Source organism: Camelina sativa, chromosome 6 (genome assembly GCF_030686135.1).
Source record: "Camelina sativa cultivar CO46 ecotype springtype chromosome 6, ASM3068613v1".
Classification (NCBI taxonomy): domain Eukaryota; kingdom Viridiplantae; phylum Streptophyta; class Magnoliopsida; order Brassicales; family Brassicaceae; genus Camelina; species Camelina sativa.
In genome coordinates this window covers 14324231-14348438 of record NC_141885.1, presented here as the reverse complement: position 1 = coordinate 14348438, position 24208 = coordinate 14324231, and the positions used below count along the sequence as shown (strand labels likewise).

At 33.1% G+C, this 24208-nt stretch overlaps 1 protein-coding gene, 1 long non-coding RNA gene and 1 pseudogene across 2 annotated transcripts; all 3 read left to right on the top strand.

The window, feature by feature from the left end:
* The first annotated feature begins 12117 nt into the window (after positions 1-12117).
* LOC147942580 (uncharacterized) lies at positions 12118-12657 on the top strand. Its single transcript, XM_087456125.1, has one exon. The coding sequence runs from the start codon at positions 12118-12120 to the stop codon at positions 12655-12657; it is 540 nt and encodes a 179-aa protein (XP_087312251.1).
* Positions 12658-13209: 552 nt separating this feature from the next.
* On the top strand, positions 13210-15629 carry LOC104698904 (F-box/kelch-repeat protein At3g13680 pseudogene; annotated as a pseudogene).
* A 2399-nt stretch (positions 15630-18028) lies between these two features.
* LOC147942579 (uncharacterized) lies at positions 18029-18836 on the top strand. Its single transcript, XR_015558877.1, has 2 exons — positions 18029-18216; positions 18510-18836. It is a non-coding gene; the product is annotated as an uncharacterized LOC147942579 (long non-coding RNA).
* The last annotated feature ends 5372 nt before the right edge of the window (positions 18837-24208 follow it).

Below are 24208 nucleotides of genomic sequence, written 5' to 3'. Positions count from 1 at the left end.
TTGATCTACGACAAAATACTCGTCTCCAAATTCCAACTGTCCAGGCCCTTTAACTCGTTTAAAGCCATGAGAACGAAGCTTGGAGACAAAACTTGAGAAGTTGACACCAAATTCAACGCACGTCGGCATAATCTTTCTGCGAAACTCTCCCACGTCGGGATAATGAAACTGTTGTTGCTACTCCACGAGATGATTGAATCCGTTGAAGGATCATCAACAACCTGATAGACTCTGACGTAGAACGAAGACAATCCCCTTGAAAAACAATTGTGAACCATCCTTCCAAGTCACAAAATTGATTTTTTAGGGTTTGAGAATTATTAACAAACGATATGGGAACTGGGAACTTGGGAAGCATTATTTTTTATTTATAGATGGAGGCATGGAGCTATAAAATAATTGACGGTTTAAGATATGATCATCATGTAACTTTCAGCGGTCAGGATTAAAAGTTACAAAATTTCCTCTTTTCCTTTTCCTATTTTCCTTTTTTGCTCTTTCCTTTCCATTTTTCCGATTTTGCAAAGTTCTACCGTATTGGACCGAAAAAATTGATTCGGTTCGGTTGTAAACCAAATTGTTTTCTTCTAATTCAGTGAGTTAATTAAAACCAAATTCGACCAAAATAAAGAATACAAAACCTAAAATAACAAGCCCAATTAACAAAGTTGGCTCGGTCGGTTCGGTTCGGTTAATTCAGTAGACTGATTTGTCTTCGAATAGTTGTGATTTGAAAGACTCACTCACACTGTTGAAGTTTGAGAGAATGACGATAATGTCGGATCTGTCGGAGGAATTGCTAGAGGAGATACTCTCTAAGGTAACATCTCTGAAACTTGCAAAAAGTGGAATCCTTTATCGAAAAATCAGATTTTTGGTAAAACAGAGAAGCAGCAGTTTCTGGGATTCATGATGATTGATTTATAGATTTTGTTACGTGAGACTCAACCTGGCAAGGAATCCAAAACGAAGAAGACTTGGTTGACCCATTAATAAAGCAGGTAGCTTTACTTGATCGAGTGAAGATGTCTAAAGTGTTTCACTGTGACGGCTTGTTGCTATGTGTTGTTAAGGGCTTTTGGTGTATGGAACCCGTATTTGGGTCAAACGAAGTGGATACAACCCAGAAACAGTTTCCAAAGCTCAGACAGGTATGCTCTTGGTTATGACAAGAACTGTAACCACAAAATTCTGAGGATTTGATGTTTTAGGTAATATACGCCTTTAGCTCTGATTTATGGAAGGTTTACTGTGTGTCTGTGTTACTCACGGTTGTATCTGATGTTTTCTCATCAATTTTAGTTGTATTTGATGTTTTTAGCCTTTGATTGCCATATAGCTTGTACATGATGATGAATTATAGAGTTTGTTCTGTGAGGTTCAATATCAACGGAATCCAAAACGAAGACGACGACGAAGACTTGGTATGGAAGATAACACAGGGCTTGTGGCATGGAGACTGTCCATGAGCTAAAGCTAAGCTAAGCTAAGCATATCCGTGTTTTAGTAGAAACTATTGAAATTAAAAATACGAGTTAATGATTCCTTGAACAAAATAAATTAATTTCATTTATCTACTTATGTTTTGTCAACTATATATTATATGACTCTTATGCTTTTGTTATGTATGGTCATAATTTTCAATGCAACTTACTTACATCTTTTGAGATCGAGAAGTTCGTAGCATAATCACTGCTCGAAGACGCAGACGCCGATTCACCACTTTAATGTCACTTTGGCTAAGAATGATTCTATATCCCCAGCTTTTGTTTCCTTGTTTTTTCCTTTTTTTTTGGCAGGGTTTCAAATTTTAGGCTATCCTTCATGTATATCCTACTCTGTTCATTTTGATTAATGATATTAACATTATTATCAAAAAAAAAAAAAAATCAATTGTGTTGTTTAGCTTATATGATTTTTTAAAAACGAATTTGAAATTCACCATATCTATTTCTAATACAATTTAACTATTTGTACCATCATAATAAACCATATTTTAATTTTTACATATTTTATCTTAAACAGTTACAAACTTATATTAAACACAATCTATGCATCTTAGTCTATATCATAATAAGAATTATAATATTTAAAACTTAACATAAAATAATTGTTAAAAAAAAGGAAAACCATTAAATTTTTTAGAAAACCAACATTGGCTAAGATATTTTTATATATATCGTTTTCCTAAGTAATAATTTACTTTATGTCAAAAAAGTTAAAAAAATATATATATGCATAATACGCTAACATATGCTTTGAGTTACATAAACACACACATATATATAGATTAGCTTGGTCTCATAAGAAAAATGTTGAAAATATGGGATCGTTTATACAATTTTTGTGTAGTTTTACTTCATAATATGAAACATCATCATAAGAATAATACAACCTCGTAAGAAAAAAAGCAATAGCTTTACCAATATAACAAATTTGAAGAAATTACATCGTTAGGTGAGAAAATATTAGATAGTTTAGTTGTTGGATATAGATGAGTCTTTATAATCCTTTTTCTTTTAGGAAAAATAATAAACTATTAAATATTCTATGAATTAACTGTATATCCTTAATCCATTTTCTCATTTTAAGAATAAAGGTAATCCTTTTCCTTGTAGAATTAGTAACTTAATAATAATTACTACCTTATCTTTTAATTTTTTTTGAAAGTATATATTTACTATAAAAAGTTACAATTTTAAATTTTTTAAACACATATTTTTTGTTTTATATGTATTAAAATGAGAATTTGTTAGAAATGTCCTTTTTGAGATACCTCTTTTCAATAATACCATTTTCTTGAATATTTTCATTTTTGTTCATTTTTACACAATTACAATATGTTAAATTAATTTTTAGACTATTTTGGGTTTGGATTCTCTATTTTACATTAAGGGTATAGTTTTGAGGGAGTAGGGTTTAGTGTTTGATGTTAGGGATTAGAATTTAATCATTTTATACATAGAAAATAATATTTTTGAAAATGGACAACATGAAAGAGTATTTTTGAAAAATAATATAGGAAAAGAATCAAAATAAACGCTTTACATGTTAAAATTACATATTCAAAAGCAAACTTATACATATTAGAATTATGTTTTTATATTTTAAAAATGTTTAAATTTATATTTTTTTATAATTATATTTTTAAAATATAAAACATTAATTTTCTTATATACATTATATATTTTAATTTTAACGTTTTAAGAGTTTTTAATTTTATGATTTTTTGTAATAACCCTTTCACTTTTAAAAATTTATTAAAAACGAATTTTGTTGTTTTTATACGTATTAGAGTTATCTTTTTAAAAACTTGTAGAAAATAATTATTTTCTAATAACTATCTTTATACTTTTAAACAAATTATTAAAACTAAGTTTTTGTTTTCTTCATAACAAAATCTCTAATCGTTAAAATTGAAACATGTCACAATCTTGTGAGTTACTAATTTTGAAAACCAAACTTTATATAATAAGATATTTCGAGATTGATAATTGATAAAAATTTTGTGAGACCAAAAAGATCTAATGTTGTAATTTCAGCTATTGGTTTTAGAACTTCAAAACAGAGTTCTTTTCTTTTGGTGTAGATGTAGTTGATTTCTCTTTTTGTAATCTTATTATATAAAGTATGGTTTCAAAAGTTAGTAACTCATAAGATCGTGAACGTGTCAATTTTTCAAAAGTGAGTAACTCATAAGATCGTGACACATGTCAATTTTTCAAAAGTTAGTAACTCATAAGATCGTGACACGTGTCAGTTTAACACAAACTTCTAATTCTGTGATGTGATCATGAGACCATCCAAGACGACGCTTGAGTCTTACTCAACACGAACGAAGTAAAAAATCAATTCTTCCAGCCAAACGACTATTTGGGATACATTCTTACCTCATTTGCAGCATATCTCGAGGTCGAATCAGTCCAATCAGAGTTCGTTTGAAGGAGTTATTCATTTTACAAATCAGGTGAATTCATGGCTACGCGATTTGGACCTACGAGCATTGTCGGAGGATTCCAACCAGGTCAGAAGGATTCAAGGTATAAACCAAACTGTTCTGGAATCTTGATCCATTGCATAACCACGGAGAATTGGAATCACCTTAATATTAGTTCATATGTGAAAGATATGGATATTTCAAGTCAGTGGATCTATCCCAATCCCAGTTTCTTGTCTAAGCCAAAGATCGTGTCGCACAGACCAACTCAGAAACAATTTCGACATGAAAGCACTTGGAGGAAGTTAATGGATCTCTTATGTTTCCAACAAGCTCAAAAACAGAAGATTTGGCCCACGGAATACAAGGATACACTTCATTTGCCACTGGGGGTCAATCTAGTTCTTAACCTGAAGAGTGTTAGGTCCAATTGGTTTAGGTGCTTCCAGAATTATGTTTGGCAACCAGGAAGTGTTTCTACTAAGCCCAAGGTGAAGAAATGGTACAGCCCATGTTGTTTCTCATCAGCAAGTTGGCCAATGACTAGAGCAAAAGCTAAGAGGCTAAGAAATGCAATAAATAGGCTTATTCAAGAGCTTATGGCCAAAGAGAGCATGGGAAGAACTATTGGGGATGATACCTATCAATTCCAGCCCACTTTGATCCTAATTCAAGTCCAAGAAAGTCCAAAATAATCACTTTTTTTTGTGGTCAAAGAGGAGTGACGAAAATAGAGTTCAACTCACCTTGGGAAGACAAACTTCAAGAGTTGAATCTTCATTCAACTATCTATCTTTATTGTGTTTTAGTTTCAAGAATAATACTTGGCTTTGTGACCAAGTTTTCTATCTCTATATAAACTCATGTAATCTCATTTGAGAATCATCAACCAATTTTCCTTTTCATTTTAGAGTCTATATCTTTGTTCTTTGTCTAGAACATTTCTTTGTTTCTTGGTGTGTAATATCCAAGCAACAACCTCCTTTTGCTGGACTAGTGTGTCATATCTAGTAGTGATTGGAGTTGGGAATATCAGCAGCCTTCCGCAACTGCTGTGCGACCCCTCAATCCATCAAATCTCCCTTGTTGCACTTTGCACCTTGGTGAGTTTCTACCATTTTTAGTCCGGCTGAGTGATCTTCGAATTTTGGGCGTATCATTCTGAAAAAAAATTAATTCGCAAAATTAAAAAAATTTAACAAATTAAAAAATTATTAATGATAAAATAAATGATAAAGATAATTTTACAATAAAGATAAACGTAGTTCTAGGCCTAACCCTAAAAGAAAAAGGATATGTAGTATCTTCTATCTTTGTCATATATATAGAGAGGGAGAGGTCATTCCAATGTATCAAACTCAATTAAATTTTTAAACATAAGCACTAAAGATGGAAACCGAAACTTTGAAAAGAATGAAAAATCAGCCAATAAAAGGAACATAACTGTTATGAATAATGTTCAGATTGTTATGATGGAGAAGACGCTTATAGATGAACTTCATATGCGGCTAAAACTAGCTACACTTGAGGCATGGGTCAACAAACTAAATCAATGGGTAAGTATAAAACTCATATTCACCTTCACTTACATATTTCTATTCATTGACTAATATTATTTTACAAAATATAGGAACCCCAGCTTACCACTATGCAGCTAAGAAATTGGTAACAAATTCAGCTTTTTTTTTTTAATTATTTTTTTCAAAAACAATTTCATCTAAAAAACAGATATTACATGATTTATAACAAAAAACAAAAGAGGTTACATTCAAACCCATCAAATTTAACCACATATATCTTGGAAGGGAATCTTACAGAAAAAAGGAAAATTGAAAATATTTTTGATGTCAATTCATCTACTAGAGGATGTATTGATAACATTCAAGATAATCATGTTCTAAACCAAAAACGAAGATGTTTACGAAATAGAACGGCAAATAAGCAAGGTAATAATTCTATTCTATTATGTCATTCAATATCCTTTACTATTATAATTCCAATTTCAAAATTACGAGGGATTTGTTAAGTTATAAGATCACACAATTGACTTATATACATAATTTTCAAAATTTAATAGTATTTTTAAATACATATGCAATCAGATATAATAAGCATATGGACAAAACTGATGTTCGTACTACTACTACACCCACTTTGAGAAATGTCACTCTGACTCTATTACTAGAAGAGTAAGTTCGATGCATATATCATTATTATTTTACGTAACTATATATTTTATGAATTTTAAATAAGTTCATGAATTAATATTAATTTTTCTTACATGATTAAGTGGAAAAGAAATACATGCAACATTATGGGCAGAACAAGCAGAACTCTTGGAAGACAAATATCGTGGAGTGGAAAATAATAATATTGTACTCATCATGACGAGCATCTTGGCCAAGATATATCAAGGCGAAATATATTTGTCAGCATTCTCATGCACTAAATTTTACTTGAATCATGATTCTGATTCGGTTTATGCGTTTCGAAAGAGGTATTCTCTCAAATCTTAAATTATATTATATTTATTAAATATATTTAATTTATGTTATAAACTAATTTTTCAATGTAACTTTAATAGTTTGAAGCATGATGGTGAATGTATAGTTAATTTGGGTGGTATAACTAAACAAAATATACGTCCAGAAAACCAATCAATTAATGATATTTGGGAAAATCAACAAAAACCACTCCAAAAAATGGTTTTCTCATAATTGATTCATTTTAGATTTGACTAGATGACGAAAAGTATTATACAACCAAAATATTAAACTGTATTTAATATCAGACTGCCATATAGGCTCGTGTTGCCCAATCAATAATAATATAGCCATATAGGCTGATAAGCCACATCGTCCAACAAATCCCACCATTTGGATCACATCAGCGTTACAAATGTTCGCCGTTGCAAAGACCTTCAACGTTAACCGGTTAGTAATGGATCCAAATTATATATACCAAACTAAATTAACTAGTATTGAACCGAATCCACAAATATTTACGAATGGTTCACAAATACTCTAACTCCTTTTGTCAACTGTTGTTGTTGATTTCAGATGTTGTCTCTCTCCTTTTTCAACATTTTGCTAATAAGGTTTACAGTTTGAGCTTTATGTATTGTGAAGTAATATTTTAGATTGTGATACATTAAGGCAAAACATAAGATAGGTAGTCTAATTATAATTTAGGAAAGACTTCTTGACATTTAGGAAGAAGTCACTGGCGTTTAGAAAGATCTTCCTGAATCATCATGTTGGATATTCCAATTTGCTACATTTATTGTAAAACACCAATATGTACACAACATCAAATTCATATACATCACTAATGGAGTAATATGTGATAAAATAAGGCAAAACACATAAAAAAAAAATTTAAAAAAGTTTATGAAGAATTCCATAGCTTTTAAGAAGATATTCTTAAATTTTAGGAAGACCTTCCATAATGATCTGTTTTGGCACTTTATTGAAGCTTCACTTGATCGATTTGGCACTTAATTGACAAGATCTGAGATTGAAAATGAAGATCTTAGATCAGAATTTTCATCGCAAGCTTCGCTGGAGTTATGAAATATAAAATCGTGAGTTTTATTTTAAAAAACTGAATTTTGCTATTTAAATTAAATAATAATTTTTGGATATACAAATGCTACTTTTGAAAAATGTGATCATGTATGCTAACTTTGGAAGAAAAACTTAGATGAGCGCTAATTTCTGTTTTTCTAATCCAAAAATAATTCATAATGGCAATTATGTAATAAGATTATAAAAGTGGTTTAAGGTCTTGTGGCAACAAATTAGTACTACTCTAGTCATAATATTAAATCTTGCATATCATGAGTCAACAAGACGTAATACAGCAAAAAGACCAATACAATTTTTTTTATAAGGATAGTATAACCATTTTTCTGTTTCACATGTTTGAGAACTTAGACGAGAATTATATTGGCTAAACGATATCTTCATATTTTAACGCTACTAGATTATAGACATAGTAAGATGAGTTTTCAATGTTAGTCTTTGAACAGAAAAAAAATAAGAATAAATGCTAATCTAATTATATAAGAGCTTATTCAAAGTTGTAACTCATATAATAGTAACACGTGTCAAAGTGTCAAGTATATCGATAATATTTTGACACGAGTGAAAAAGTTCTATTAAAAAATTATATGAAAAATTTTAAAAATTTAAAAGAAAATGTTTCAAAATTATAAAAAATGTAAAGTAAGATAATATTTTACTAATTTTAATAGGGAAATATGTGCAACTAATAGGAAAATATGTGCAACTGATAGGGAAAATATATGCAACTAATAGGGAAAACATATGCAATTTAATTGAAATTATTAATTATTGTAAATTATGTAGTAAAAATAAATTTATAAAGAAAAGTGATTAAAGTCTACAAATTTTGATGTGTTAAAATGAGTAATTAACATAATATAAAAAATAAGAGAATCAAAATAAGAAATTAATATAATTTTCTTAAGATTTTAAATTGGTGAATGATTTGATAGCGTATTCAATATTATTTCATATATCTTTATGGATGATTTAACTTAATTTTCAAATTTTATATTTTATCAAATTTAAATAAAATTATATCATAGCCCACATATATGTGAGATCTAACAGTAGATTATGTATGATCTTAATGATTTTTCAATGTTTTCTTTTGTTGGTAGTTTAAATATGCTATAGATTATGTATCATGATCTTAATGATTTTTCAATGTTTTCTTTTGTTGGTAGTTTAAATATGCTAACTTTTGACCAAAAAGAAAAGATATGATAATTTTTTTTCAAAAACATAATTAGCTTAAAGGACGTTACTTAGTTTTCTCAATTTCTCATTATAATATTTTATTACTTCAAAAATAACAGAAAATACAAAATCTATATTTTACCAGTTTTTATATCGCAAATGACTTACATTTATTTACTAAACATAATATAAACACAAGTCATGGACGTCCTAAGAAAGATTTTACTGTTCATTTGCTCGGAGCAAGATCCAAGCTCGCTGTTATATTACACTTTTAAAGCGAGAAGACAGAGTTTTGGTTGGGTCAGTGCGTCCTTGAGCCGTCTGCACGTTGCTCTGTCCGTTCATATGCTATCGCGCCACAATCTCACAATTTTGAAACATTGTTGCAGCATCTCCAAAGATAAAGTCAACTGTTCGTGTGATGTAACAATCACGATAGAACTGTCGATGTTTGTCAGCAAAAAATGTTTCCTGGTAGCCATCTATTCAACAGCGATATATGACCGAAACATCGGCAGTTACACAGAGAGCAACCACATGTTCCTTAGCGGGCCCAAACATGTTTTGGAACCAAATGTCTAGCGCCATAAATCCGTTGGCGTTAGTAGCTGTAATTTGTATCAAGAATTTCCATTTCACCATGATATATAAAGAACAAAAACAAATAATATTCTACTAATAGAGAAAACATATATTTTACCATGCATGACATATTTCTTGATGGAGTTATCCATATATCCTTGGTGTTTAAACTGCAAGTGAGAATGGTTATGTCTCTACGGTCGCCTATGAGCATTAAATTCGTTTTCATTTCCCCACTTTCAATGTTTCCTTGTAAACACTTTATTTACATAGACGATAAATCTTCTCTTGTTGTTCTCAAGTACGACAAATATCGCTTCATTTAGCGTCGTATACTATGCCCGCGTTCATCTTGAGGACCTATAGATATGTTATTAAAAAAAAACATAAGAAACTTAACAAATATTTGGCAATACTTAATATTATTGTATTATATAGCTAGAAAATAATTTATCCATTGTAACAATTTATATAACCTTTTCTTTCTACTAGAAAAACATAGTTTAAATAACAATTTATGTAACAGTTAATTATCTAATAATAATTACCAATAAAATAAATGTGTAGATATCTATTAACAATAATTGTTTAAATGCATATATCATAAATACTTTATGGAACCAATTATTTATGACGATACTTTGTGACCCATATGATCTCTACATCAACCCAATGACCCTGTACATCATTATGCGACTTCATACATTCTCCGAACACTGATTTAGAACACTACAACAAATATGTGTATTGATAGCACCACGAAAACACTATTATTGGCATAAGGTAGCGTTTCCATCTAATATAGCGTTAATTTACGTGCTATGATAATCAATATACGATAGCACTACTATTGATGCTATAGTATTATCTATAGTAGCGTCGAATTTGTGCCATGTGATAGGTTATTATGGCAGTTTTTTGTGCAATTATAAAATTTATGATGACAATATAGTAGCGTTGTTTTATACTTTATATCATCGTTTTTAAGCTATAATAATGTTGGTAGTAGTGTTATGTTTTTGCAGTATTATAACGTTTATTTGTGCCATTTTAGCTATTGTATTTTAATCATATGGTATTATTAATATTTATATATTATTGTATTGCAAATTGTGGAAATAATCCATACATAATACTTAAAGATCTTGACAAACCCAAGTTCAAACTCGTATATAAACTTAAAAATCATGTCTGAAAACATTCATAATAAAGTGAATAGAGATAGAAAGAGAAGAACAGTTAATCACTAGGACTTCAATCTTAGGGGCAAATAATCACTCTGTTCTCTGGCCATGCAATAGAAGTGCCAACTACATCTTCCATTGTTTCGATTTGAGAAGTTTCCCTCCACACTGCTGCATCGTTGATCTTCACAACATCTACCCAAATTCGAACTATATTTGGATTCAAAGGTATTAAGTGGACAATGTAGTATAGATCATTTGAAGCTCATCATCTTTCAGCAACAACCCGGTTACTTTCACTAATATTCATAAGCTTATATTTTTTATTAATTTTGACGACATTTAGCTGCAGAGTTGAGAAAGACTACATAACAAAATATTAAACCAATACCACTTAACATTTGAGAATTCCAACATTCGAATATATATAACTAAAAGTTACAAAATTTCCTTTTTTCTTTTTCCAATTTCTCCTTTTTCTCTTTTTGTTTCTATAGTTCTACCGTATTGAACCAAAAAAATTTGATTCGGTTCGGTTGTAAAGTTTAAAATCAATTCCAAGATAAGACCAAATTGTTTTCTTCTAATTCGGTTAGTTAATTAAAACCCAAATTCGACAAAAATAAAGAAAATGGACTAAAACATTCTAATACAAAACCTAATAACAAGCCCAATTAACAAAGTTGTGTTCGGTCGGTTCGGTTGATTCAGTAGGCAGATTTAAACTTGGAAAAGTTGAGATTTGAGAGACACACTGTAGAAGTTTGAGAGAATGACGACAATGTCGGATCTGTGGGATGAATTGGTAGAGGAGATACTCTCAAGTGTTCTGAAGTTAACTCACCTCTGTTTTGCGGATGACCTACTAATCTTCATAGATGGATCGGTTTCCTCGTTGCAAAGTGTCCTCCATGTTTTAAAAGAGTTTGAAGAAGTCTCTGGTCTAGCTATTAGTCTTCCCAAGACTAGTTTCTTCACTTCAGGTCTGTCTCCGGCTGAAATTGATCAGATTGTTACTATAACTGGAATTACTCATGGTCAATTACCTATTAGATACCTTGGATTATCTTTATGTACGAAGAAGCTAAGTCTCCTGGATTGTGCGCCGCTGATACAAAAGATTAAGGGTTGTTTTAACGCCTGGTCCACGAAGTCACTCTCATTTGCTGGCAGGTTACAAATGTTGAACTTGGTGATTGCTGGCATTTCAAATTTCTGGTGTTCTAGCTTTGTCCTGCCTAAGAAATGTATAAAGATCCTGAATTCACTTTCAAGTGTTTTTCTCTGGAAAGGAACAACTGAGGGTCATCATACGGCTAGAGTGGCGTGGGATACAGTTTTACTTGACAAGAAAGAAGGAGGACTGGGGATTAGGGATTTGTGTGTGTGGAACAAAGCATGTATGATAAAACTTATCTGGCTACTCTTCTTTTGCTCTGACTCAGTTTGGGTAGCTTGGTTTTGGAGAGCAATCTTGGCCGACAATATAAGCATCTTCTAGACTCGCAAGCCTAATAACAAATACTCTTGGTTAGCTAATAAGCTGTTGAAGTTAAGGGAAGATGTTTATCCATGAATCAAGTTAAAATTGGGAAATGGTAAATCCTGTCAATTCTGAACGAATCATTGGAGTAGTCTAGGCAGGATGGAAACATACCTTCAAGGAGATGGACTCTACAAGATAGGTATCCGCAGAGGTACTCGGCTCTCTGACCTATGGCGACAAGTAGTGTGGCGACTTCCGCCTGCAAGATCAGAAGCTCAGGTTAATCTTCAAATCGAATTATCAACCCTATCACTAACAGATAAGCCGAACTCTTACCTTTGGTGGATTGACGATCAATGTAGAGATCGCCATAACACGGGCACCATCTGCTCAGCACTAAGAGAAAGGCTCCCCAATGTCTCATGGCATAGTGTGGTTTGGTTCTCAGGAGGAATCCCAAAACATTTGTTCTTGACTTGGCTGTTTGTGCTGAATCGTTGCCCGACGAGAGATCATCTCATTCACTGGGGCCTGCAGGTGGATCCACTCTGCCTGCTATGTGCAACCATGCCTGAATCGCGGGATCACCTCCTCTTTGAGTGCCCTTACAGTTGGTCAATCTGGTCAGCATTAGCGAGACGTTGTGCCTTCCCTTCCTCAAACAACTGGTCTATGATCCTTGCTGATCTTCCACAATAAAGAGCCACTCGAGTTGCAAAGAAGATGCTTTTGATAGCTTGGCAAGAGGCAATTTACACGATCTGGATGGAGAGGAACAATCGTCTCCATCGCAACACCTTTAAGTCTCCTGATCTTCTTCTTCGACAAATCAATTTGATAGTCCGGAACAGAGCTTCAAGTTTCCGTGAGACTAATCCTCAACTCTCTCTCTCTCTCTCTCTTCTCCATCACTGGTTCGTTGGAGCTCTATAGAGGGCGTCACTCAAATGACCTAACTCTTGATGCGATCTGGAAATTTTCACTTTCCTCTATTGGACGTACTCGACATCAATTATCGGAGGTGGTTAGGCGGTTAAATTCTCAACAATATTTCTGGTTCGATTCTAACTATTGGTTCAATCTCAACTTGGTTCAAGTTCTGTTTCTCTAACTATGAGTTTCTGTAATGGGTTTTGGTTCCGTATTGGGCTTCTAGCCTTAAAACTCTTTTGTTTCTTTTTGCATAATTAATTGAAAGCCTCTTAACAAAAAATAATAATAAGTGTTCCGGTAACATCTCTGAAAGCTATACGAACTACTTGCAAAAAGTGGAATGCTTTATCGAAAAATCAGATTTTTGGTAAAACAGAGAAGCAGCAGTTTTTGGGATTCATGATGATGGATTATAGAGTTTGTTCTGTGAGATTCAATCTCAACGGAATCCAAAACGAAGAATACTTGGTCGATATATCTATAAAGCAGGTAGCTTTACTTGATCAAGTGAAGATATCTAAACTGTTTCACTGTGACGGCTTGTTGCTATGTGTTGTTAAGGACAACGCAGGGCTTTTGGTATGGAACCCGTATCTGGGTCAAACGAAGTGGATCCAACCCAGAAACAGTTTCCACAGCTCAGACAGGTATGCTCTTGGTTATGACAAGAACCGTAACCACAAAATTCTGAGGATTTGCTGTCTTGGTTACGAAATATATGATTTAAGCTCTGATTCATGGAAGGTTTACTGTGTTACTCACGATTGGGAGATACCTTTTCATCAACGTGGTGTGTCTTTGAAAGGGAATAGTTAGTTTTTGGGTCTAAAGAGGATTAAAGTGAGTGGAGGAGAAGGAGGGAGAAGAAAGATTGAAGATAGTTTACTCTGTTTTGATTTTATAAGTGAGAGATTTGGACCGCGTCTGCCTCTGCCTCTGCAGTTTCACTCTTATCGTTCACAGACTTTGACTTTGTCTTGTGTTGGAGAAGAGAAGCTTGCTGTGTTTATTTACCTCCGGAGTATATCTAGTGTATATGAGTTTTGGGTTACGAATAAGATTGATCCCAATGCAGTGTCTTGGAGCAAGTTTTTGAGATCGTTCCGTGGTTCTGATGTTGTCATTGGAGCTGGGAGGTTTTTCATTGACGAGGAGGAGAAAGTTGCTGTGGTTTTCGATCTTGATTACAAATATAAACAGACTCGTTACCAAACAGCTCGCATCTTTGGGGAAGGTGGATACTACAAATCTGCGGATTTTGGAGAAGCTCCTAATCTTTCAAAACCTGACAAATCATACATGCTTGAATATGTTTGGAAGGAATACTGTTACCCAGTTGTGTGCTCTTCTTATGTTCCAAGCTTAGTGCAACTGCACATCAACCAACCAGGCAAAAGGAAAATTAGAGATTATTAACTTTTGAACAAGACAGCTGATTAGTTTCTGGTTTTCTGTTTATAATCTAATTGACAAGTTACAATTCTGGCTCTTACTTTTTATGGTAGTTAGTCTCCACTCAAGCTGCTTATACGTTTATGTCTAGTATGTGAACAAGTTGTGCTATTTAGTCTCATTCATTTACCGATGGTTTGACTTTGACGGAATCTACACCATTGGAACAAAAAAAATTGTGGGAGCACTTATGAGCTATGAGAGTAAGTTTTTGTGTTGATGATGATGCAGGAAAATTTGGTGAGTTATTTATTCCAAACAGGAAAATTTGCTTAGTATTTTCTGTACATCACATAAGCTAGGGTTGGAATCTAGGTATTAACTCCGGATATGGGTCAGCAATTTATGGAGGTGGAACATATAAACTAGTAGTGTGGCATATGTTTAAGGGTTGATATAGTGGTCTCGTTTAAGGTTCAGGCATGTACGGTAAGTTGCAGTATCTTCCCATGATTTGAGGTTTTGTTTTGGTTTAGTGACTTCTGTAATATTGTTGCTATCTCTATCTTTTGAGGATAGTCTTGCAATGTACGGTGGCTCATGTTTTGTGTAAGTAAGGAGCGGATAAAGAAACATGTGTAGGAGTGAAGATGCCATACCACTGGGAAGTCAGCTATCACATCGTGGAGTAACGGTTTATACATGATTCAGAAGACCTGTTCTACTCTTTTTCGAATGGGATTCGTGGAAGTTTCGAATGGGGTATGCTTCTCATTTTTATTTCAGGGGATACCAAAGTTCTAGGTACGGACCTAAAGCTGGAACGATGAAGAACAAATTGCTGAGAAGGTTTGCTTTGAAGTCATATGGAAGCCGAGAACCGGGCAGACTGGTATCGAAATGGAATTTAATCATATGACTTGCTCATTTTAGTTTTTCACTATTGTTGGATATGGGCTACGCCCAATATGCCACTCGGCCCAACAAGATTCATTAATCACGATCTCGGCCCGACAAGATTGGGAGCAAGTCCACTAATTCCCGCGAAAGGGCAATCTCGGGAATTCACGACGAAAACCCTAGACATCCCTAGGTCAACAGTCCCCTATAAAAGGAGAAAGCATTTATTGGGATCACCATCCTGACCCGCGGACAATACCTATAGAGCAATACTTTGCATCGAAAACTGCTATTGTCTTTCGTATAATTCGTTCTTGTTTTCAGTTCGTCACTTTAAGCTCGCTAGTTCGCTTGTGAACTAACAAGCTCTACCCCGACTTGTTTTAAGTGACGATCTCACGTTTTCCCCGATTAATAAAAGAACTTGCTTGCTCTTTCCCACAAAATCTTTATTTGTTTAAATTCTGCAATCCCCGGTACAAACAACTATGAACAATCTATAGGAATAGGTAGAAAAAGAGTGTGAGATGATTGATATAGGACAATACAGAGTATTTGCGTTTTGACATTTAATCCAAGTGATTTGCTATTCAATGATGCAAGTAGACCGTATAACATTCACAGATACTATATGCAAGATTTGACATTTAATCCAAGTGATTTGCTATTCAATCATAACTAGATTTTAACCCGCTGACAATTTTTTAAAACTATTTTAAAAAAATTTCAAGTTACATTTATTTGTTAATTATGTTTGTTTTATATAGTGTTTAAAATTGTATAAATGTATTTTGATTGTTAGTTTTAGGATTTAACCCACAATATTTTACAGAAGTAAATTATTTTTATTTAACCGTAATTTAATCAACTTAATTAAATATGTTTAATATTTTATTATTGATAGTAATAACACAATAATGAACTTATGATTCAACATGTATAACAGTTAATGATAATTTTAAATTAATATTAATATTAACTCAAACTATTTCCGCCATATAAATATATAACTCTGTATGTGATATTTTTTTTAAATAAGTGTAAGTATTTATAATATTTTGAACTTTTTGAAATTCAAAATTTATTATATCTAGAATAACTAACTGTTCATCTAAAGAAGGAAGACAAAGAACCAGATAAAATCTTGCTTGTTAAGTTAAACTCACTTTTCATTCAGATTTATATTCATTTTTTTCTCATTTATGATATGATATGACTTTAATATTTCAGATTTATATTCATTTTTGTTCAGTCAGATGTGAGAGGTTAAACACAATTTTATTATTTACTTGAGTAAGACATGCCCGTTTTCTCAAAATTCAAATAACAACAAATGCAGGAAAAAATATTGTTACATTAATGTTATATCATGAAAGAGCAAACAAATATGATAGAAGAATCATAATTTAAAATCTTAACAAATTCTTTAAATATATAAACTATTAATTATTAAAAGTTATATGAAAAACTGTATTTCGTAGTGAAAAATAAATCATGTTTGGTTATAATTGTAAAGACTGTTTAGATACATGTATATATAAGTATTGTTCATATTTAGTTATCTTTAAAAGGCTGTCCTACCAAATCCGATTAGGTAATATTCTTTTATGTGTGGTGATTTGATTTAGGCAATGTTCTAATCGTGGAATATATGGAAAATATGTCATTAATTTGTTTCTTACTTAACGATTCAACCAAAAATATTTCCATATCCATTGTTAATATCAAAGATTTACTTTTAATATATTAATTATTGTTAGCATTTTTTAATTCAGTTGTATGGATAATAAATGCTAATGGCATTGAGTTGTAAATATTTTCAAACTCCAAGACTACTTTGATAAAACTGCTGCAAAAATGTTAATATTGATATATAATTTTTTTTTACGGATATAACCAATTTTCTGTTTAAGAACTTAGAAGATATTTATATAGCCTAAAAGATATCTTCAGATTTAAATGCTAATAAATTATCTACCATAATAAGATAGGTTTTCGATATAATGTTAATCTTATTACATAAAGTTTAGTTTTGAAAGTTGGTAACTCATATAATTGTGACACATGTCAAAGTGTCAAGTATATCAAGTACATATGATAATGTTTTGAAAAATTTGAAAAAATTCTATGTTATTATTCAAAGCCTAGCCAATATTTGTGAAGGCCAATAAATATATAATTTCTATATATAAAAAAAAAGTTGAAATCCATGAAGAGAAAGATAATCAGATATTCAGATTATTTTCTTCTTTAATAATTTAGTTTAAAACAAAAAAAAAATAGTTCTCATGAGAATAAAGTACATTTAGTTTATATATATCAATATATATATATTTTTAAATAGTAATTTTGTATAAGATGATAAAAATATATATATAAAAAAGAAGAAATATATATATATATATATATATATATATGTATAAATTAAAGCTAAAGTGATTTGAATATCATTAATTCATTAGACAATGCATAACATATATTTACATCAATAAATAACTGATTTTGGTGAATTTTTATTATTTCTTCAATTAGAAATATATATATATATATATATATATATATGTTAAATTTTCTTCTTTTTTAAAAAAAAAATTCTTCTCTCAGATGCACATATATTATTTTTTATAAGTTTTACTGAATTTTTTTTGACAAATGTTACAATTTATATAATATTGTCACGATCTCTTTACTATTAGATTCACTTAAAAGTTAAAACATATGTTATCACTAAATTAGATATGACATGTATTTTAATATTAGATATAATAGACACATGTCATGATCTGCAAAGTTGGGTATGTGAACCCAATGTTAAGATCTCTTTGATTATAAAATACCACTTTTTATATTGCTATGAGTACTTCCAACTTTAAGATATATAAATAATAAGATTCATAACACACACAAAACTACACAAGAAACACATAAACAATTGTTAGTGAGAAGAACAAGTAAGTGAAAATGGATATGGTAATGTTGATTCTGATAGGCATCCTTGCCGTGATTGTTATAATAGGCGTGGCGGGTCTTGTGGTATGGTTCCTCCTACCCAAAAAGCGTAATCATGAATAAACAACTGACTAGAAATTGTATTTCTTGAACAAGACATTTTAGAAAGTATAGAGGAAAAAATAAATGTCGATTTATTGCTACAATAATTTGAAATGTGTTTGGACTTTGGAGCATGCGTATAGTCTTTCTCTTATTTTTTGTGCGTGTATTTTTTACTAACATGAGATGAGACAGTTCTGAAATAATTTTGTCATATAGATGCATTTTCCAAATCAGATTTTCTATTTTGTTTACTCCGTTTTTTTATAACGCAGTGGTCGCAGCTTCGCAGACACTAATTATGGATCCGAGGAAGTTATGTTAAATTGCTAGAAACCTTGGTGGTCACGCTTACTCCATTTTATTTAATAAGCCATATATATATATATATATATATATATTGATAATTATTACATCATTTAAGTGTCGTTATGACGATTTTCACAATTGATAATGATAAGTTTGTGTTGTTTTAAAAAAATTATAATGAAAGTGAATTAATTATTTTTTTGATAATGATAAGCTCCAAGCAATTGATAATGACAATTTTTATAATTGATAATGAAAGTGAATTAATTAATATTTTGTCTATTTATTTTTAAGTGAAAGTGAATTTTTTTTTTTCAAAAGCTAATAATTATTTAAAATATTTTATTAGTTACAACTTCATTTACATATTTTACCCTTAATACAAAAAATTAAAGATTTGCCTTGAAACCTTTAGCTTTGGTTGCTAATACGGCTCCCTCCGGTTGATAGGCTAGTCCAAAACCAAACTAAATTAGCAGTCTGGAGTAGCGTTCCTAATGTTTCAAGGTTGGGCTAAGAGAATATTGTTTTCTGTCTTGCTTAGATAGACAAGAGTCCCTGCAAAGCTGCCTTGTGACTCTTGATATTACCATCAAATTTGTTGGTTCATCTGCATGGTATACTCCCCAGTAAAAAATGGCCACGGTAAACGGAATGTATTTAAATCCTGATACTAACTAGAAAAATATAACTAAGTAATAGAGAACGAGTGCTAGCTAGGGTTTTAAGTGAATGAATGTAATTAACCTTGGCCTTTAAGCTTGATGTTGGCAGATTCAAACTCTTCTTCATTGATCTGCTTATCATTACAATAAGCAAAGATCGAAACCTTACCAGTGTAACTCATATTCTTGAGAGTTAATTTCGGTAAAGATAAAGCTTAATAGATATTGAGTGCTATATGTTCGACTAAATATTTGAATGAGATTTTTGTTTTCAACATTTATAATAACCATTTGTAAAACAATCTTTTAAATTTTAAAATCTCTTTTTGATTTAAAGACAATTTGTTAAGAATTATATTAGTTTATCTATCATAATTTTATTTTTAATATGGATGTAAGTTACATATATCATTAATCTATGAATCTAGTTCAAGAAATGCTTATATATTATTATCAATCATATAAATGGGCTTGTTCGCTTAGTTGCTACAGATACATGCGGCTACGGCAGAGGCAGGTATGTTTGTTTGTTTATTTGTCGTAGGTACTTGCGTCATGACGCTGTAGCAAACGCTGCAACCTGCGTCTAACATTTTTAAACGTTATTTCAATTTAGGGGCCAAAAATATAGACGCAGTCGCAGCTACCTGCGTCTGACGCAAACGAACAAGCCCAATAAATTAAGTTAATGTAAAAGAAAACTGAAAATAGAAAATAATATAACTAAAGGTTAATTTGATACTTTTGTTGTCTAATCATACTCAAGCCGTATCCGAATCTGATTTTCATTCATAATTATACCTAATTGCATCGCTCCCAAATCACATTGCACCCGCAATTGAATCGCGATCGCACCCAAAACGGACTGCCATTTGGGGCTATAGTAAACAACACAAACAAAAAAACACAGTCAGGTTGTGGGTGATGATAAGAGAAGCATCCTATTATACGGAAAATAAAGAAGTCGGTTTGATTGAAAAACATATGGTAATATACTTACTTTGTATGAGAGATATTCTTCAGTTTCTTGGTGGTCTGACGTTTGATCTTCTTCTTAAAGGCAAGCCTTTCAGGACAAGAGCTTTTTTGGTTGTCGATAGGGCTCCTTCCAGTTGATAGGCTGATCCAAAGCCAAACCAAGCTTGCAGTAGAGAGCAGGACGCCTGATGTGTTTTATGGGTGAAACAAGAGGAGATTATTATCTCCCTCGCTCAAAGAAAGAAGGGCTGAGATAACGACGTCATCCCGTGAGATGTCTTCCGTGATGACCATCAAATTTGTGGGTTCATATCTTTGAGAGATTCCCCACATGCAGACATCTCTAAACATGAAAATATGATGAGAATCTGTAAGGAATTAAATGAAGCATAAACGTAGGTTACAAAGGGGTAGGTTCTAAGTAAAAGAGAATGAACTTGGCTATATAAGGGTGATGTTGACAGATTTAAACTCTTCCTTACTAATCTGCTCCCCACTAGAATAAGCAACGATCGAAATCCTACCATTGTAACCCATATTCTTAAGAGCTGATTTGATTTTAGCATAGATGGAAGCAGGTGTGAGATCATTAGGGATTGGGCAACCAACTAGAACCTTGAGTACTAATACAAGAACACCAAAGATATAGATAAACTGAGCTTTATTAAAGATTCCTCAAACAACTATTTTATAAGCTTGTTTGATAAGTTTCATGCAACACCACAACATGTGGTTTGACACTGAATCGATCCTAATCTACCCAACTTTACTTGCACAGCAACAGCTATGCTCACTCGTTTATTCACTCACCAACAAAACCCTCAAGCAATATCTTTTCTTTTGCTTAATTCTTGACTCACACTTTTCTACTGTTAACCCTAATAAGATGTGTTTCCTTCTCTTATATAGACTTCAACAATCTTCACTCGCCATGGGCGTTCGGCGGGTTCGGGTTATTCGGGTCGGTTTTGAGAAAATTTGATTTTTGAAAAATCCTGCCGAATTGAACCGAAATTAAATTCGGTTTGGGTCGATTGGTACTCAGTTAGTTTGGGTCAGTTATTAAATTTTAAATCAGTTCCGAATTAAAACTGATTTTTTTCTAATTCGGTTAATTTGAACCGAATAAACATAAAAAATTAAGATAATGGCCTAAACTAACAAAAAAAGTTTACAACACGCCAAAATAACAATGGACCTCATATACACGGCCCAAAAAAAATCTAAATCAATCTGAAAACTAGTCCAATAGTTACAAGTCCAAATGGACAAATCCATTAGGGTTTTCCAAAAAATGCGACGAGCTGAGATGAGATGGCAAAGATGGACAGCTCTTGGGCATGAATTTTTTCCCCTACCATCATGAAAATCGATTTCATAAAACAGTAGAACTAAAATCATCAATCAGCAAAGAACAACAATTTAGATCTTATAACAACGAAAATAGAGAAGTTTAATAAATGATGAATATATCTATTTAGGACCTACAACGACAAGAAAACAAAAACAACAAAGTAAAAAAAAATCCAGAAGATTAATGGGTAATCTCTGATTTGAAAGTTGAAACTCAAACCTTAAAATTGTCTAAATCAAATAAGAGGTTACTAAGCAAAGAATCAAACGTAGAATCAATTAAATACCAAGAAGAAGAGCTTACCCTAAGGAAATTTTACAGGTTTATCTCTGATAAGTCTTCTTTCTTAACCGCGAAAGAGGAGATTTGAGAGAATTAAAGAGGATGTAGAAGAGATGAATTGATAAAACAGAAAGAGAAATGATGATGATTATTGATTAGATCGGAGAAAAAAACTTGAATTTATTCTCTCTCGGAATCGCAGGAGGCAGTCAAAGAAGAAGAGAAACAAAATTAGGGTTAATGGTTTAGGGTTAGGCTTATATATGGCTGCAGATTCAAATAAACCGATCAGTTCGATTACCAACCGAACCAGACCGAACCAAAATCCAATTACCCAAAACAATTGCGCCGAACGGTTTAACTTACTCTCTTCGGTTTGTCCCGATAACCAAAATTTTCGGGTTGTTCGGTTCGTTTTCTTCGGTTTTAACCGAACGCCCAAGGTGAATCTTCACCATACTCTTCTTTATCCAGCAAATCCTCCAATGCTTCATGTCCGTCACAACACCTCTCTTTATCCAGTAGGTCATGAGAGGTTCTTCATCATTGTAACATACGCGAACCGAAATCCCGATTTAGGGATTGCATCGGTCGATGCACTGGTTGCATCGGTCGATGCATGTTCGGTTTTCTCGGTTGAGTTTTAAGTTAAACGCTGCGTTTTGGGTAAAGGAAAACCCTTAAGTCGTGTTTCTGTCTCATTAGGCGAGTTTAGCCGTTTTTGAGGGAAAAGAGAAGAGAGAAAAGGTTCTTGAGTGTTCTTGGGGGTTTTGGGAGATTTGAGGCTGTTCCTGTAGAGATCTGTAGCTGGGATCGTTGTAGGAGCTTCCTAGGAGCGTTTTTTTCTTGTGTTTGGGTCGGATTTCTTCTGTAGCAAAGGTAAGTGTAGGACCATGGCTTATCTAAGTTAGAGCTTCTCTGATCTGCTTGTTTATGTGTTGTTAGGCTTGTTAGATTGTTGTTTGGGACGTTGTGAAGCTTTCTTGTGGCTTGGGATCAAGTTTTGTGGTTGTAGGAACGAAGATCCGGCGAGAAGCTTCAGGGGAAAACGATGCTCGGCATTGCATCGGTCGATGCAAATGCGAGGACGGCGCGTAAACTTTAGGGTTTTCGTGCTATGTCGAGCATGCGTCGATCGATGTAAGTTAGCCTTGCATTGGTCGATGCAGATCTTGCGTCGGTCGATGCAGATCTTGCGTCGGTCGACGCAACCTCCAACTGGTGTCGGTCGATGCATGTTGGTATCGATCGTTGCTGAGTCCCGGTTTGTTATTGTTGATTGTTGATTGTTTATTGATGGTTAGAGATGTCTCTATTGCTTGTGTGTATAGCCCAGTAGATGGGAGGATTGACTTACTGAGTGTTTATAAAATACTTATGCATTGCAATTTGCGTTTGTGGTGCAGGTAAAGGCAAAGTGTGATCGTGGAATCAAGGCAATGAAGAGGTGGCTGTTCTAGTGGTTCAATTGGTTGTCTGGCTTCTATTAGGTTGCTAGATTTGAGTCCTAGAATGTTGTTTAGGATTGCTGGTTCTATGGTTTATGCTGTTTGGATCATTAGTTTATGATTTGGAATTAATATCGGTTATTGGATTATGATTGGATTATTTTTTGGTATTGGTATGTGTTATTTCCGCTGTTGGTTGTGTTTGTGGTTAGGTGGCTAGTGGGTATGGGACCACTTGATGTAGTGTATTTATTATTATTATTTATTAATTATTAATTAAAAAAAAACGGGTTAGGTCGTTTCAGTTTGGTATCAGAGCCCTTACGGTTCTAGGTTTGGGTTCACTAGGTTTATGTTGTTGATGTCGGGATTGCATGTCTTGATTGATTATGTGAGTTAGTCAATTGTGTGTGGCATGGAGTCCTAGAACATCCTCTTCGAGCCTACAGTGTGATTCCACGGTGAGTTTATGTTTCTGTGTTATGATAATTGTGTGTTTAGCCTTCTGTTCACGGTAGTGCAGATGGTTAGAGAGGATGCTGTCGCTGGTCGTGGTCATGGTCGAAGATGCGGACGTGGTTGTGGACGCGGACGTGGTCGTGGTAGGGGCAAAGTCCCAGTGGTTACTAAGACCGAGTGTGACAGCAGAGGATGTCGGCGAGTCGCAAGGTGTGCAGGGGGATTCCGTAAGTGTGGCCGGAGGGGGCGGTGTTGATGCTCTAGTAGCCGGTGATGTGAGGGCCCCAAGTGCGGGTGTCCCTGTGGGTGGAGTCCTGGGTGTCGACCTTGCGGGTTTGCTGGCACAGTTGATAGCGCGGTTGCCGCCAGTGGCACCGGCTCAGGCTCAGGTTGTGCCACCAGTGGTGGCGGAGGAGCGGCAGCTAGTGGCTGCGGATGTGGGGGTCCATTCTCGTTATATCAGCATGTTGACAAAGATG

What these genes read in the sequence shown, in the direction of transcription:
- LOC147942580 (XM_087456125.1), top strand. Translation starts at nt 12,118, where the DNA reads ATGGAAACATACCTTCAAGGAGATGGACTCTACAAGATAGGTATCCGC.